A 16,941-nucleotide genomic window follows, 5' to 3' on the forward strand; every position below is an offset into this window, starting at 1 on the left:
GTGCTGGCGGGCGGAGGACTGTTTTGGTGAAGGACCACGAAGTGTCTGTGAACGGTTGGCCTCGACAGTTCCGGCGGGAGAACGCGCCATTGAAGTCCTCGTTTTCGTCTTCTGAGATGCACCGACAGAATTTCCGACCCCCGACTCCTCCTTGCCCCAGCCCGGGTGTAGGAGGTTGGGGAAGCGGGAGCAGCTTCCGGGGTACCCCGGGCGGAGGCGGAGCGCGGCCGCCATCCCCGCGGGACGGGTACGGGAGTCCACACCACACGCCGCCGTACGGGCCCAGGTCTAGGCCCTACGGGAGCAGCCACTCTCCGCGACACGGCGGCAGCTTCCCTGGGGGCCGGTTCGGGTCTCCGTCCCCTGGCGGCTACCCTGGCAACTACTCCAAGTCCCCCGCGGGGTCCCAGCAGCAATTCGGCTACTCCCCAGGGCAGCAGCAGACCCACCCCCAGGTAATAATAGCCAGCGTTTGCCGAGCTCTTACTGTATGGCAGGCATGGTACTGATAATCCCTTTGCGTGGATTATTTTGAATCCTCTATGAAGTGAGATACTATCGTTAGCCCCATGTCGCAGATGAATAAACTGAGGCTCAGAGAAGTTAAGTATAACTTTCTTTAGAATGCTGTAAAAAGTTGCAGAGCTGTACTTTGTTTCTATAGTCCTCCTACTTTCAGCCAGTACACTGCCGCTCAAACACAGATATCCCTAATTCCCTCTCCTTCGTCAGGGGCCTAGCCAGTTCGTTGCAGTAAATTATTCTGAGTCCCCGGTCTTCAAGGAGGAAAAAAAGCGAATGAATCCCCAGTATAGGGCTCAGCTCTAGGGTTACAGGCTAGTGCCATCTTCCTACTGATGGCACCTTTTCCCTTTTTTTCTCTTCTTCTTTTTTTTTTTTTTTCTCCTTTTGGCCTTCGTTTTTCAACTACATTGGCTTCTGCTCTAAGGCTTCTTTCTGGTATATCTAGGATTCTGTGGTTTACATCTTAAATATGCTTGGTAGTTTTCCAACTTATGCTAAACCAAACCCATCCCTTTGAGTGTGGAGCTAATGAGATGGGAGGGTTCTAGAAATTTTGAAGCTGTAGGGTTAAAAAAAAAAAAAAAAAGTTTAATTTGCTTCCAGAAGCAATAGGGAAATACTGAGGGAAGACTACAGTACAAGTAATTTCTTACTTCATCACCAGTTTATAGTTTGGGAAAGTTATTACATTAGAAACCCAAAAGGATTTGAAGTGACAGTGGGCATAAAACTATCAATAAATTAGTATATCAAATAGGTTTAAATACTTTTTTAAAACACTAGATTAAAGGAAGCATGGACTTTGCAAGTGAACATATTTGGGTTCAAGACACAACTTTTAACTAGCAGTGTGATCCCCTCTAGCCTCTAAAGAAAAAGTACCAGTTACCTCTACTAAATGTCTTTTTAACTGATGATTTTTTTTCTAAAGGGTTCTCCAAGGACATCTACACCATTTGGATCAGGGCGTGGTAGAGAAAAGAGAATGTCTAATGAGTTGGAAAGTTATTTCAAGCCTTCAATGCTTGAAGACCCTTGGGCTGGCCTAGAACCAGTATCTGTAGTGGATATAAGCCAACAATACAGCAATACTCAAACATTCACAGGCAAAAAAGGAAGATACTTTTGTTAACATTTCTGAAATTCAACTGGAAGCTTCATTTGTCAGGAACATCTTGGACAAAACTTTTGCTTGTAATTAAGTTGAACCCTAACGTGGTGACTTTGAATAATTAGTTGTGTCTTCCTTCATCATATCAAGTATTTTTGGTGTTAGAGAAGACATATGGTAGGATAATTTGCAATATTTAGCTCTCTGGAAGTGCCTACCAATTTTAGAAGATTGACAGTTTCCAAATACTTAACATTCTTGGTTATATAATGGACATTTGTCTTTTAATGTTTTTCCAATGTTTCAAAATAAAACGTTTTGTCTTTCTAGCTATATTGTGCTTTGTCATATGCCAAAGAATTATTAAAATAATGCTTTGTAATCACATAGTTAGAATTCGTAAGTATATATTTTGCATACTACTTTTGAAAATGAAATAGACTGTCCTTTGTCCTGTAGACAGTTCTTTATTTGTTCGTAGGGAAAGGGGGTAAAGGAAAAGAATAAAGGAGATTTCTATTCATATTATAACCATTGTTCTGCATGCATATTTTATGTAATGCTTTTGTAAAAATGCATTGAAACTTGATTGAAAGTTACAGAAACCCGCTTAAGCTTAAATTAAAAAAAATATTCGTACCCTTTTTACTTATTTAACTGCAGAGGACAAGGATAGACCTACTTCTTTCATAGCTATATTAAAGAATTCTGCATCTGAATTTCTCTACTCCACATCTCTCAGTATTGTGGAGTCATTTTCTCTTGAGGCCCAGGAAGATGGCTACCAGCAGTCTTAAGTCACTTCCATTGTGAAGAGAACATTTCCCAGCTCTGTCAATCTCAGTGAAGACAGATTGGCCATGCTTAGGTCAAATTTTAGAGTCTTAATCCAATAACTATGATCAAGGCAGTATGGCATGATTAGCTTGGACATGGATTCACCCCTACAATGAGGCAGGGTCCCATGGTCTTCAGCCCCACCAGGCCTCCCTGGACTAAAGAAAGGCTTTCCAAAGGAAGGAATACTACGTACCTATACCTACAGTAATGGGGAGAAAAATGAAAATGTTGGGGATTTTCATTTTCCCCAACTATTTAAACAAAATCAAGTCTTATAACATTCAGGCTTTTTAGATATTTTAGGGTCACAATATATGATGAAAGTATAGCTAAAATTTTATTTAAACATTCCCAGAAAGAAAGCTTTAAAAGTGAAAAGATTACACCACCTATTTGAGCCATAACCACTTCTATTTGTATGTTAGGTCTTTTCACAGAGGCAAAACAAAATGAGAAGGGAAGGATTTTAGATTAATAAAAGCTCCATGACACCCAGGACTACTACTACCAGTTACTAGCTTGGTGAATTATTTAACTTCTCTGTGCCTCAATTTTCTTATATGTAAAATGAAAAACTTAACAGTAGCCATGTCATAGAGGTGTTGTGTTTGAGGATTAAATGGGTTTACATGTGTGAAAACTCTTAGGCCAGAGCCTGGCACATAGTAAGCCCTCTAAATGGTAGCTGTTACTTTCTCACTTACCCCTATATCCTCAGCTCTTAGAATGATGCCTGGAAAATAGTAGGTGCTTAATAAATATTTGGTGAGTGGATGCAGACATTCTGATTATAACTACTATATTGCTCTGCTTTTATCTCCTATATATAAAGAGAATAGTAATTTTTCCCCCAGTGTTCTAAAGGGAATGTCCTTATTTTCTAACGTCTTTCTAGATGATTTGAGGTCATGATGTATGATGAAAATTAGAGCAATACTTTTGCATACCTTTTATTGAACTTAATAGGTAAGAAATATTATCTCTAGGAAGTGACATTTAGAAATAATCATTAAGCCATTGCTTGGAGATCACTGGATTATTGGCAAAAATAAAGGAAGTCAAGAAAGGTTTTATGCTAATGTATTCGTATCATATTTGGAAAACATTCAAATTATAATTGTTCTAATGGCTTATGTGCATTTTATTTTACTACTTTATAAGTGTAATGTTAACTAAATGTAAAATTTCTCTTCTGCCAAGTTACCAACATCTTCCAGAGGTCTGACCTTTCTGATTTTAAGAGAAACATTTTTGTCCTCAGGAAAGATACATTGCTTTACTGCTCTGGTTGGTAGTGTATATAGTTATCAAAGGTCTTTCGACATTGATATTGGTTTGTTTATATTACTAGCCTATTTTTGTTTAGCTGAGTGAAAGGAATTGATCATTCTTTTAAATGAAAAATGATTTTTTAAATTGTTCCAGAATACACGTTTTTACCTCCGCAGAGATGCTAAATAACTGTGTTAGGGAAATTTATAGTTAAGTATGCATCTTAAATATTCATATAATTAAAGAATGGAAGTATAATCTATAGCTGGGTTTTCAAACACGGGTGTTTGTACTTCTGGGAGTATTTAACTGTAAAGGCAAAGATAGCTTTAAGGGGATTTTGATCCAGATCCTCAAATCCCAGATGCGCTCTTTAGTTAAAATGATGTGCTTAAAGAACATTTCCATGATCAGTGGATTATGCCAGTTCTCTTTTTTTCCCTTCTGCCTTTTCATAATTACCCTTCTCCCCCTTGACAGAAGAAACCTATGGCAGGTTGTGTTTTTCAAAAATGATGCCAACAATATTTCAGGTCCCTCAGACTCTTCCAGAACCTTGCCTCTACCTCATCAAGATAGAGTTATGTCCCTGCCCTTTGAACTCAAGCAGACCTTTCTGACTGCCCAAGGAAGTACGGTGGAAGTTAATATGTTTTCATCACAGGTGAAGTGTGGTCTTAGAAATGAGTTATGTTGGCCCATGTGGAGATACTCAGAACTCACATGTGTTGTCAATTAGGGAGATAGAGTGATGACAGTTTTTGTTTATAGGCCTTGCCTTTTTTGTCTCCTGACTATTCAAAAAATCATTTTTCCTGTGGGTGAATCATGTGAAAGCAAAGAGAGCATGAACATAATGTGAAGGGAAAGTCACTTTATTTTTAGGAAACAATGAAAAAGTTGCTTGCCTCATTTATCTTAGAATATTTAAGATTGGTATACAGGCATGATGGGTTTTGGTGAATCTGCTGTCAAGCCAACTGTCTTTTCCCCATTTTCAATAATGATAAAGAACCTGATGAATATGTTTCAAACCTGTCTTAATAGCATAATTTGCATGATTTCAAGGAGGAGGAAGTTAAAATTTCCATGTTTCTTTCTGACATATTAACTTTACATCTTAAAAGATCATATTTCAGAGGTAAGTTCATGATTTTTATATTTTCTAGAGCATTTTTCAGACTCTTAGGAGAAACATTTTTATTATCCTTTGCCAGTTCATTATTAGATTCTATAAATCCATATTAATTTTTTACCTGGCCCAAGTTTCCTGCTTATTGTCTCTGAGCCATTTCTGTGTTTTATTTTTCATTCCTACTATGTGTTTAGTTTAAATTAACAGAAATATTGTGGATTTTACTGTAAATAAAACACATGATAGTCGTAAGTATACATTGTATAAACCCAGAACTTAGTAATGACCCAACATCTTTTCTTTTTTGCTCTTAATTTCCACAGTCTAATTTTTCATCTAACCTAAGAAACTATTATTTATAATTATATATAATCCATTATATACCACTTAGTAAAAACACTGCCAACTAAACTATAATATGCTGTCAATTATAAGATGCATCCCAATTTCAGAGATGTTAAAATGTACATCTTAGTTTGATAAAATACTATAAACAATACTTTTAAAAGCAGAACATGTATTTACGTATAGGTTTGGGTGTAAATGTCCACAAAACATAGTCGAGGACGGTGCATTTAACTTTGGAAAACCAGCTTTACTTAGGATTAATTCTTCCTTCTCAGGTATTTATATTCTGTAACTTTCCAAGGATATAAGAAAGAAAATGGCCTGAACAACAAGGTCTTCAGTGAGGGTGATTTTTCAATTCTTTGTTTTCAACAAAATTGAAGAAAACTTAATCAGATTGTTAATTAAAGATCATTAAAAATAATTTGATGATCAGTTTATTATTTTTGGCATATAACTTAAAAGGTGTACAAGAATTAAGTGACATCACTATAACAAAAGTCTATCCCTTTTTATTTGTATGCGTAAATGAGTTTTTTCAGCATTTATATCTATAGTTTAAAAATAGTAATAAAATTAATGTCTCATTCTAGCAATTAGCAGTTTTATGGTGTTTTTATTGTTTGAATAGTAATGATAATCCAGATAATAGATAACTTGAACACTTTGAAGTTTATAGCCATTGGAAATGTTTTTTTATTTCCAAAAATATTTTTTAATTTCAATAAATATATTTTTCATACATTTTTGAGAAACAGATGTATGACAAGCTATCAGTAAAGGACTTTCAAGCATTGCACTATTATAATGAGATAAAAATTACGTGGGAAAGTAAAATGGAAATATGAGTTGGGAATAAAATAGTGTACAATTTCCTACTGTGTTAAGGAGTGTTTTTAGATAGCAAATTACTGTGATAATTAGATTCAGTTGGATACTTTAATAATGTAATGGATTTAGCTTAAAACATCAATGTTACCGAAATGACTTCCTTAGCAATTTTTGAAACTTACGATAAAAGTGTATTTATGTTGACTTGAAAAGTATAAAAGGGTACATCACTTTTCAAAATTACTTTAGGGAATATATGACTAAAATTTTTAAAGCTCTCAAATCATCAGAGGAGGGAGAAAGAGGAATATAGTAAACCATAAATCCAAGAGAAGTCAGGAAAAGAAATAAATGACAGCAGTAAGTCCAAATATTCCAGTAATAACAATGAATCTTAAAAAAGTAAAATCTTTTAAAAGGCAGATTTTCAGATTGGATTAGATAGATGGAATCAATCTATTTGTTGGTTTAGAAAAGATAACATCTAAAATAAAAAGCTATAAAAAGATTGAAATTCATAATCACAGTGGGGATTTTAGCACATCTCTACTAGACATGGATATAACAAGCAGATGTAGAATTTGTAGGGATATAAAGAACTGGCATATAAAATAGAAATTATATATTTATATACAATATGTACACATTTTTTCAAGTACACAAGTATATAATATTTTTTTTTTTTTGCGGTATGTGGGCCTCTCACTGTTGTGGCCTCTTACGTTGCGGGGCACAAGCTCCGGATGCGCAGGCTCAGCGGCCATGGCTCATGGGCCTAGCCACTCCGTGGCATGTGGGATCTTCCCGGACTGGGGCACGAACCTGTGTCCCCTGCATCGGCAGGCAGACTCTCAACCACTGCGCCACCAGGGAAGCCCATATAATAAATTTTTTATAAGTTTTCTAAATCACAAAGACTCTGCAGATTTCAAAGATTTGATTGATAGGCAGATCATGTTTTCTGACCAAAATGTTCAATAAATTTAAAAACAAAAAGTACCCTCAAAAAAAATCAATGAAACAAGGCAAAGCTATAGAGATTGTCAACAAAAAAGCCTATTCTATGGATTAACTAAAGTCGATAAAGATTGATGAAAAGGGAGTTCCCTGGTGGCCTAGTGGTTAGGATTCCAGGCTTTCCCTGCTGTGGCCCGGGCTCAATCCCTGTCAGGGAACTGAGATCCCTCAAGTCGCACTGTGGAGCCAAAAAAAAGAAAGAAAAAAAACCAGATTGATGAAAAAAAGCACAAAAGGAAAAATATAAACAATGTTAACCTTTGGTGTAACATCAGGAACTATGCTTAGAAAAAGAACTACAGTAAGAAAACAAAGTGATGGAATCACCTAGAAGGATAATGCAAGGATAATCATCACTTGCATCATCCTTCTGTTTTCTTTGCATTGCCCTAAATCCTGCTTCATCTTTAAAGAAGGGATAAAAGAAGTCTAGAGACACAATCTCTGTAAATGTTTTTTTCAGCTTTTATTTGAGCACAATTAAGAATTTGGCATTTTTCATTTTTAACCCATAATGGCAAAGAAAAGAAAATTATTAGGTAATTCATGATTATTAAACTAATCAGCACTCTGGTCTCTTATAAGCAAACTCTCAGAGTATAAATTTTCAGATGACAATATCCTAGAAAGATTTTTCTCAAATTCAAGAATCAATGAGTGAACAATATATTTCTAAGGACGAAAGAATTATGATATTCTTATTTACTCAGTTATCCAAAAGGAAAGACTTCATCACAGAACTTTGTGACAAGAACATCTTTTATGTTTGTTAATCAGAATTGTAAGTAGACAAATACTAAAGGCAGGTGTGTATTCAGAATTGATTAAAAGGAAATAGATGATGTAAAAGTGAAAAATCAGTTGGATTTACCGTTCTGATTGGTGTTTATAAATCTGAAAGTGAAAGTGTTTTGCAATTATGAAGCAAAAAGAAATGACCATCCTTTCCTCAACAAAAATATGACATCAAAGTTCTTAAATGTATTGCATTTTGAAGATGCAAGTGTAAAAAGAACAAGAAGTAATAATAAACTAAAGCCCATTAGAGATACATTTAAACTCTGGAGTCAAGGTTCATAAGATGAATATATTCTAAGTTTGTGACAGTAGATGAATACCTATTTATGTTCGAGATGCTACCCATCTTATGTATTAAATACTTTCAAAACCACGAAAATACTGAATAAAAATTTGGGTTTCCTATGTTTACATTCTTATTAAGATGTCTAACAAACTTCTTTCTATCTCTTTATTCTCTACATTTTGCTAAATAACTTTAAATGTTTTTAAAAATTAAAAGGGCCCATTGGACCCAGATGACAAATGATGACTAATTTTTTCTGGTATACTGATGATTAAATGAAGAAGTCATATTAGTACCAATAAAGGCTTTGAAAGTCACGCAAACACAGGATGACCAACTTTACACCATAGTATTTGAAAGCATAGATGAAATGTGTTATATTTTAGAAAAATATTGATACATTATCAGTATTGACTCAAAAAGGAATAGAAAGTCAGAATAAACCAATAACCATGAGAGAGACTGAGTTGATAATCATGAGTTCTCCCCACAGATGATCCAGACTTACTAAGCCTTCATGGAATACTTAATTCCTGTATTATAAAAACTTTTAGTTAAAAAGTATCCAAGACATCTTACACCTGTGGTATTAACTGATCTCAAACCAGGCCAAGTACAGTATAAATGGAAATTATAGATCATTTCACTTATGTACATAGTTGCTGAAAATCCTAAACAAGATATGACAATTCAGCAGTTGCTCACAAAGCAAGAAAGAACTGATAGGGTTTATCTCAGGATTGCAGTGATGGCTCAGCATCTAGAAATTTATTTCTGTAATACATCTTATTGGTTAAAGGAAAAGATCTATACTAATAACTCGGTAGATGAAAAAAAAGCATTGCTTAAAATTAAATACACAGAAGTCTTCTAGAAGTGGGAAAGGAAGATATCTGAAGTGTGAAAGTTACAAAGGAAGAGATGAAACTGATCTTATGTACAGATAATATTACTGTCTGTACAACTCCAAGGGAGGCAAAATTTTTTGAAAATTCTGGATCCAAGAAAAATATACAATTACAGCATTCCTACACATCAGTCAAAAAAATGCAATAAAATGCCTCAGCCTCCAAATAGCAATCTGCAATAAATCTTGGTGGGAAGGGGGTTGGGGGAGACAACAGAGAAAATTACAAAGCATTTTTGAAGAACTTCTTAAAAAGCACAACTAAATAGGGAGATATTATTCATGGATGGAAAGATACAATATTGTACATATGTCCATTCTCCCTAAATTAATCTATAAATTCAATCGAATCTCAAAATAAGTTTTGTGGACCTTGCAAAATGATTCCAATATTTATATGGAAAAGTGTCAAGATTAGTCATAAAAATGTTGAAGAAAAATGTAAGCAGGCTTGCTCTACCAGATAAAGAAACTTGTAAATCTAATGACTGATTGGTGTAAGAGTATACAGACTAAAGAAACAAAAATAGAGAACTCAGAAACAAATTCACATATATATAAAAACTTGATATTTGGTTAATATAGCACTACAAATGAGTGAGGAAAGGACAGATAATAAGTGGTAATAGGTCAGTTTTTTGTGATTATGAAAAAACTTATAAACCCCAATTAATGCAGTTGAGACTTGTCTAAAATTGTACAGAATAGGATGTAATGAGAAAGCTTTCTAAGACTGTCAGAAGTACTTTGGGGAATGCAAATATGTTTAGAGGTTTTTTTTAAAGGTCAGAGAATATTTACATAGCAGTTACCATAAAATCTAGGTTAAATGTACTTAAGTGTGTGTTTACTCAGAAGGACAAAGACTATTCCTATAAGTATTGTAACCTGTCAACATGAGATTATAGAAAAGGAAACTAAAAAATATTTGTGCATAAAACTTATGTTTACTTAGAGTTGTTATAGTAGGTTGAATTTGTTCATGAACTTTGTATAATAACCTGCTGACCATGACCTCGTTTTTATACTTAACTGTATTAAAAGAATTATACACCATACACAAGTGGGATTTCAGGTGTGCAAGGCTGGGTCAACATTCAAAATTCAACTGCTGTAATCCATCACATCAACAGACTAAAGAAGAAAAATCATATGATCTTATCAATACATGCAGAAAAAGCACTTGACCAAATCCAGCACCCATTCATGATTAAAACTCTCAGCAAACTTGGAATAGAAGGGACCTTTCTTAACTTGATAAAAAACATCTACAAAAAACCTACAGCTAATATCATACTAAATAGTGAGAAACTAAATGCTTTTCCACCAAGATCAGGAACAGGGCATGGATGTCCCCTCTTACCACTGCTTTTCAACATAATACTGCAATATGATGCAATATCATGCTAATGCAATAAGACCAAAAAAAGGAAGTAAAAGATACAGAATGAGAAGGAAGAAATAAAACATTATTTACAGATGACGTGATTGTCTGTGTAGAAAATCACAAAAAAAGAAAGAAAAAAAGAAAAAAAAAACCCTGGAAGCAGGATTAAGCAGTTATAGTTACAGCACGGTTTCAGTATACAAAGTTAATATACAAAAGGCAATCATTTTCTTATGTACTAGCAATGAACAATTTGAATTTGAAACTTAAAACCCAGTACCACTTACATTAGCAAAAGAAAAACAAACCAACCTTAGGTATAAATCTTAACAAAATATGTGTAAGATCTATATAAGGACAACTACAAAACTGGTGAAAGAAATGGTTTTTTAAGAAAATGGAGATATCCCATGTACATGGATAGGAAGACTCAATACTGTCAAGATATTCTTCCCTACTTGCTTTATAGATTCAACACAATTTCAATCAAAACTGCAGGAAGTTATTTTATGGATATTGACAAATTTATTCTAAAGTTTAATTGTAAAGGCAGAAGACCCAAAATAGGCAACACAACATTGAGAAGAACATAGTTGCATGACTGACACTACCAGATGTCAACTTACTATAAAGCTACAGTAACCAGGACCACGTGGTATTAGTGAAAGAACAGACAACTAGGTCAATGGAACAGAATACAGAGACCATAAATAGACCCACAAAAATGTAGTCAACTGATCTTTGACAAAGGATCAAGGCAATTCAATGAAGAAAGGATAGTCTTTTCAACAAATGGTGCTGGAACAACTGGAAATCCACATGCAAAAAATGTGAATCTGGACATAGACCTTACACCTTTCACAAAATAAACTTGAATCAGAGACCTAAATGTAAAACACAAACCTATAAAGAAGATACATAGAAAATTTAGGTAACCTTCAGTTTAGTGATGACTTTTTTAGATACATCACTAAAAGCATGATCCATAAAAGAAAAAATAAGTTGGACTTCATTAAAACTGAAAATTTCTGTTATGCAAAAGATGCTGTTAGGAAAATGAAAAGATAAGCCACAGGTGGCGAGAAAATATTTGCAAAACAATGAGATACCATTGTTACAATAGTTAAGTCCAAAGGCAAAAATCCAAAACACGGACACCACCAAATGATGGCAGGATATGGAGCAACATGAACTTTCATTGCTGGTGGGAATGCAAGATGGTGTAGCCAATTTGGAAGACAGTTTGGCAGTTTCTTAGAAAACTAAACATACTCTTTCTTACCAAACAACCTAGCCATCTCATTCCTTGTTATTTACCCAGATGAGTCGAAAATGTTTGTCCACACAAAAACCAGCGCACAAATGTTGATAACAGCTTTATTCATAATTGCAAAACTTGGAAGCAGCCAACAAGTCAAGTCCTTCAGTAGGTAAATGGATAAACAAACTGGTAGATCCATACAATGGAATGTTATTCAGCAATAAAAAAAAAGCTATCAAGTCACAAAAAGTCACGGAAGGCCCTTAAAAGCTTAACAGTAAGTGCAAGAAGCCAAACTGAAAAGGCTACATACTATATAATTCCAACATTTGACAGTCGGAAAACACAAAACTACGAAGACAGTAAAAAGATCAGATTGCCAGGAGTTGCGAGGGGTAGAGAAGTGGAGGGAGGGATGAACAGGTAGAACACAGGATTTTTAGGGCAGTGAAACTATTCTCTGATGGTACTGTAATGGTGGATACATGTCATTATACATTTGCCCAAACCCATAGAATGTACAACACACACAGAGTCTACTCTGTGATTTTAGTTAATCATGTGTCAATAATGGTTCATCAATTGTACCAAATGTACAACTAATGCAAGGTGTCTATAACAGAGGAAACTGGAAGTGGGAGGAGAATGAGAGGGTATGGGGGAGCTCTCTGTATTTCCTGCTCATTTTTCTGTAAACACGAACTGCTCAGAAAAATAAAGTCTACTGATTTTTAAAAATTTGTTTTGCTCCAGCTTCTCTGTGGAAAACAGAATAGAAGATTGACAGAGTAGATTCCCAAAGACCATTCAGTAAACTACTGAAATAGTCAGGGTCAGAGATGGTTGTGCATTACATTAACGTAATGACAGTAGAGCTGGAAATGGACGGTTCCAGGCATAAGAAGGTTGAAGGTATTAATCCTGTCGTTTGTCTCTGTGTGAGAGGAAGTATAATTCCTTCTTTGTTTTTCTCTCAGTCCTTATGTATCATCTGTGTTAAATATTTGTATATGCCAATGCCACAGATTGAACTGTCACTATAATAGAAAAAAAAATTGTTTTTTGAATGCCCTGACTCCCTTGCACTCACAGAGTTCTGAATATAAATTCAGGCTTTCCAATTAGAGGCACTTGCTTAAGATTTGGAGAACAAAAGTGAGTCGGAGGCTGTCTTCACTTGGCTTCTGGCTGTTACCAGTGGTTAGGAAGGTTGCAGTTTTCCTGAGATTCCAGAGATTCCAGTGTTCGTTTGCCAGCTTCCTAGGTGTCTCCAGCTTCTTGATCTAATTCTCTAGTTCCTCCGATGCAGCTTCATTTGTCTTCCTGTTGTCTGGATCCTGTTGCTGGTGGTGGGGTCTTCCAGTTTCAGCCCGGCCTTAGATGCAGTAGCCTCTCTAGTGGACTACTTTCTGTATTTTCAGAGAGCATTCCTCTCTCTATATATGAATACCCAAATCTTGATGGGTCACTAACTTTCTGATAGTTAAGAAATAAAAATAAAGAATAATTAAATAAATAATAAAGTAATGAAAGAAATGACATCAAACCCAATGCTTATGAGGCTAGATGATAATAGGAGTTCAAAGGAGACTGCCAGAGTTTTTTCTTTAGGTGAGCACATTATCTGGGATAAATGTATTTGGTTGGGTTTTATGACTCTAGCACTCAAATTTCATTTCCTTTTTTTTTTTTACTTTATAATTAGGGTAAGCTTTCATCATAAGAAAATATCAGCATGCCTTTCTTTGGTTTTGTTTTGATTTTATCAAATGACTCTTAAACATATCTGTAATTTGATGATGCAAAAGCAACATTGGAATAAATACTGCATATTACCTTTCCCTTTGGTCTTTAAAATTGTTATTAATCCTTTGAAAGTCAGAATCCCTAATGTTATTGAAGCATCTTCAACATTCAGCTACCAGAGAGGACTGAAGGGGCAAGAGGAAACACTTGTCTTGCCATCTTTTTCCTAGCTCTCATTACATGTGAAAGAAGCTGAGAAATTAGTCACTTTTTACATTTGTACTAACTTAATGCCCAATACAGAAGTGCAGTGTTGCCAGATTTTCCCATTTTTTAAACAACTGGCAGAAATCTGGACTTTTTTACACAGAGGTAAAGTTAGTAGTCCCCTCTGAACCACAAAGACTGAAAGTAGAAGGACGCATAGTTTCCTAATAGAAAGCAGAATATTATTGACAAAGGGGGAATGAATGCTAAGTAAGAAAAGACATTCCACCTCCCAGCAGCCCAAGTTCCATATATAGGCTTCCTTCTATACACATTTTTTTGTATTTTTTTGGTTTTGTTTTGTTTTTACTTTATATTTTGAATGTTAGATTTACAGATAAGTTTTGAAGATAGTACAGAGAGTTCCCATATAGCCTTCACACAACTTTGCCTGGTATTAACATCTTGGATAACCATAGTACATTTGTTAAAACTGAGAATACTAAACTAAAACTAAAATGCAGACTTTATTTAGATTTCATCAGTCTTTCCAACAGTGATCTCTTTTCTGTTCCAGAATCCAACCCAGGATTCCACATTGCATTTAGCATAGATACACTTCTTAAAAATAGTCACACCTCATAAAATGTAACTATCTAATGTATATGTATAACAAAACATCTCCTTATAAAGAAAACTCAGTCTCATTATTCATTCATATTGGAGTTCAGAACTCTGGATGATTTGTATTTCTCTTTTCCATTCTAGATATAGCACAACTCATGGCAAACTATGGCTAAATTATACACTCAATCAGTTCCACCATATTAATATGCAGTGGTAGAAAGAAAACAGGGTAATTGCAGTTGAAAGGAGGAGGAGAAGGACGGGAGGGGGACGGAGGGAAGAGAGAAAAATGAAGGAAGAGAAGAAAAAAAGAAGGAGGGAAGGAAGAGAGAAAAGAAAGAAGGCAAAGAAAAGAAAAAAGAAACTTCCATTAGTATGGGAGACAAATGAAAACATACAGTGGTCACCATATACATGTAACATATCCTAATTGAGAAGAATAGCAAAGGCTCCCTGTCTTGGCAGTGGAGTGAGGTTTTTGATCAGCTGTGGTTCTCCTCTCTGAATCCCCTCTGTCCTTGTTATATGCCCATATCTTAGATGCTCACTGAGGAGTCTTTTTCCTTCAAGTGACTGCCTCTCTTTAGCAGCCTACTTCTTGTTCTTATGAAGTGTTCTGCCTTTCTAGAACTGATTGACTTAACTTTGTTCCATTTTATTCTCTTACTTGATATACTCTTACAATTCTGCTTCCAGTGAAGGGTTTCCCTTCTAAGTGCATTCCTTTATCTTGCATATAAAGGGATATATTTATTACATATCTGTACTTGTTCATTAAATATTGAGCTTTTTCTAGGTGCTAGGAGTAGAGAAGAACAGAACAACAAAACTCTGGCCCCCTTAGAACTTATATGGAAGAAAATTGTTAATGCCATAGAGAAAGTTGAGCTGGAAGGAACTTCTTTGTTTGGCAAGAAGAGATTTTTCTAGGAATATGGATAGTTTGTCCATAGTGACAGGAAAGAAGTTAATGATATGAAGACAGTTAGTGAAAGGTGGGGGTGATACAGTAGGGACTTTGGCATTTCTCTCATTTATTTCTATATCTGTGAAAATAGGGAACAAAGTCACCAACTGAACGTGAGAATGGGGGAGTATTATGGGCTGAATTGTGTCCCCTCAAAATTTACATATTTAAATCCTAACCCTCGGTACCTCAGAATGTAACTATATTTGGAGATAAGGTCGTTTAAAAGGTTATTAAGTTAAAATGAGGCCCTTGATGTGGGCCCTAATCCAATGACTGATTTCCTTATAAGAAGAGGAAATTTGGATACACAGACATGAGACATGCACTCACACGGAGGAAAGACTATGTGAGGACACAGCAAGAATGCTGCCTTGGCAGCTCTAGCAAACTAATACAGGAAGGAAATACTGGAGATTTGAGTAGAGAAGAAAAAAGTATTAAATGATCATGTGGGAAAACGAGAGAATGAAAAGTATGAGGTAATTATGCTTTATCAAAGATGCCATTGATTGTAAGACACACTATTTTTTAGGTAACACTAAAAAGGGGAAAACTCTACCAATTAAAGTATGACATACCATAGTGGCATATATAAGACACATCCTCATTTCAGAGATATTAAGTGTGAACATCTATGCTTTAGAACTGATGAACCATGGTAGTATAACTGTTGGGTAGCCTTAAGGGCCCACGTGAGATTAGTGATCATGAAGTAAAGTGAAACTAGTGGGCATGGTTGAGTGTTTTTCCAGCAATGTTCAGCTGCACGGATGCAGACAGAGTGGATTTAAACATTGGGGATGTTGGGTCTGAACAGTTTTGGAATTTTCACACGAATACAGGAAAGCAAGAGCGTGACAAGGCAGTTGCAGATGTGTATAAGGGAGTGAGAAAGGTGGTTGGAGTCCGAGTATTAGAGTGGGCTGCAAACTTGGGTGGGGGGAGGGCATTCCAGCGTAGGGTAAGTAGTGTGCTTGAATTGAGATTTGCAGGGGTCATGGAACTTGTGGCCATAAAGTCGAGGGTATGACAGGGACATGAGTAGCTGAGATGAGGTGCAGGATAAGACCATTGGAGGAGCAGCAGAGAAACAGAGAAGCCAAGATTTTAAGGATCATCCACACAGATGCTGAAATCAAGATAGAAACAGGACACAGTGATAGTGACCCAGGAATTAAAATCTTCAAAGAATGGCGGGGAGGGTGAAAGGGGAAGGACAAGTCAGAGGTCAGTAAATAACTGCAGCAGGGAGGCATGAGTGAAGCAGTCTGATGACACAAGGGGCAAATCTCTATAGTTTTAAGGCATCAACAAGAAGAGTCTGAAAGTGAAAATGAGCATCAAAAAGGACACTTAACTAGATTCCAGGCCCAGTGGTCCAAGGAAGAAAAACAGCCATCACTTGAGAAGGCCGCAGGGCAGTCAGTCCCCTCAGGGAAGAGCTAGATTTCAGTCAAAGCAAGAAGGCCGAGGGAACACCACTATTCCCTAACACACTGAGGATGGAATTCTAAGGTCAAAGTTGTTTCCCTTAGACTTTGCAGAAACTTATAGCATCCAGTGTTAATGGTGAGGGGGTGTGGTGCCAGTATGGTTCTCTGTCTTTTGCAGACAATCTGTTTTTATTTTCTCAGTATACAATAAATAAATGTAAAGTTCCAATAAAATTTTAA

General features: G+C 35.7%; 1 protein-coding gene across 1 annotated transcript; it reads left to right on the top strand.

Annotated features, from left to right (window-relative positions):
- The first annotated feature begins 43 nt into the window (after window positions 1–43).
- Window positions 44–10,463, top strand: MPLKIP (M-phase specific PLK1 interacting protein). The gene is made up of 2 exons (XM_060020212.1): window positions 44–455; window positions 1,457–10,463. The coding sequence occupies exons 1-2, from the start codon at window positions 117–119 to the stop codon at window positions 1,655–1,657; spliced, it is 540 nt and encodes a 179-aa protein (XP_059876195.1). The 5' UTR covers window positions 44–116; the 3' UTR covers window positions 1,658–10,463.
- The last annotated feature ends 6,478 nt before the right edge of the window (window positions 10,464–16,941 follow it).

Source organism: Delphinus delphis, chromosome 9 (assembly GCF_949987515.2).
Source record: "Delphinus delphis chromosome 9, mDelDel1.2, whole genome shotgun sequence".
Classification (NCBI taxonomy): Eukaryota; Metazoa; Chordata; class Mammalia; order Artiodactyla; family Delphinidae; genus Delphinus; species Delphinus delphis.

Bases quoted from the DNA above. Each gene is read 5' to 3' on its own strand.
- MPLKIP (XM_060020212.1), top strand. From the start codon at position 117: ATGCACCGACAGAATTTCCGACCCCCGACTCCTCCTTGCCCCAGCCCG. The intron at 456-1,456 runs GTAATAATAGCC...TTTTTTCTAAAG, and splicing joins AGCAGCAGACCCACCCCCAG to GGTTCTCCAAGGACATCTAC.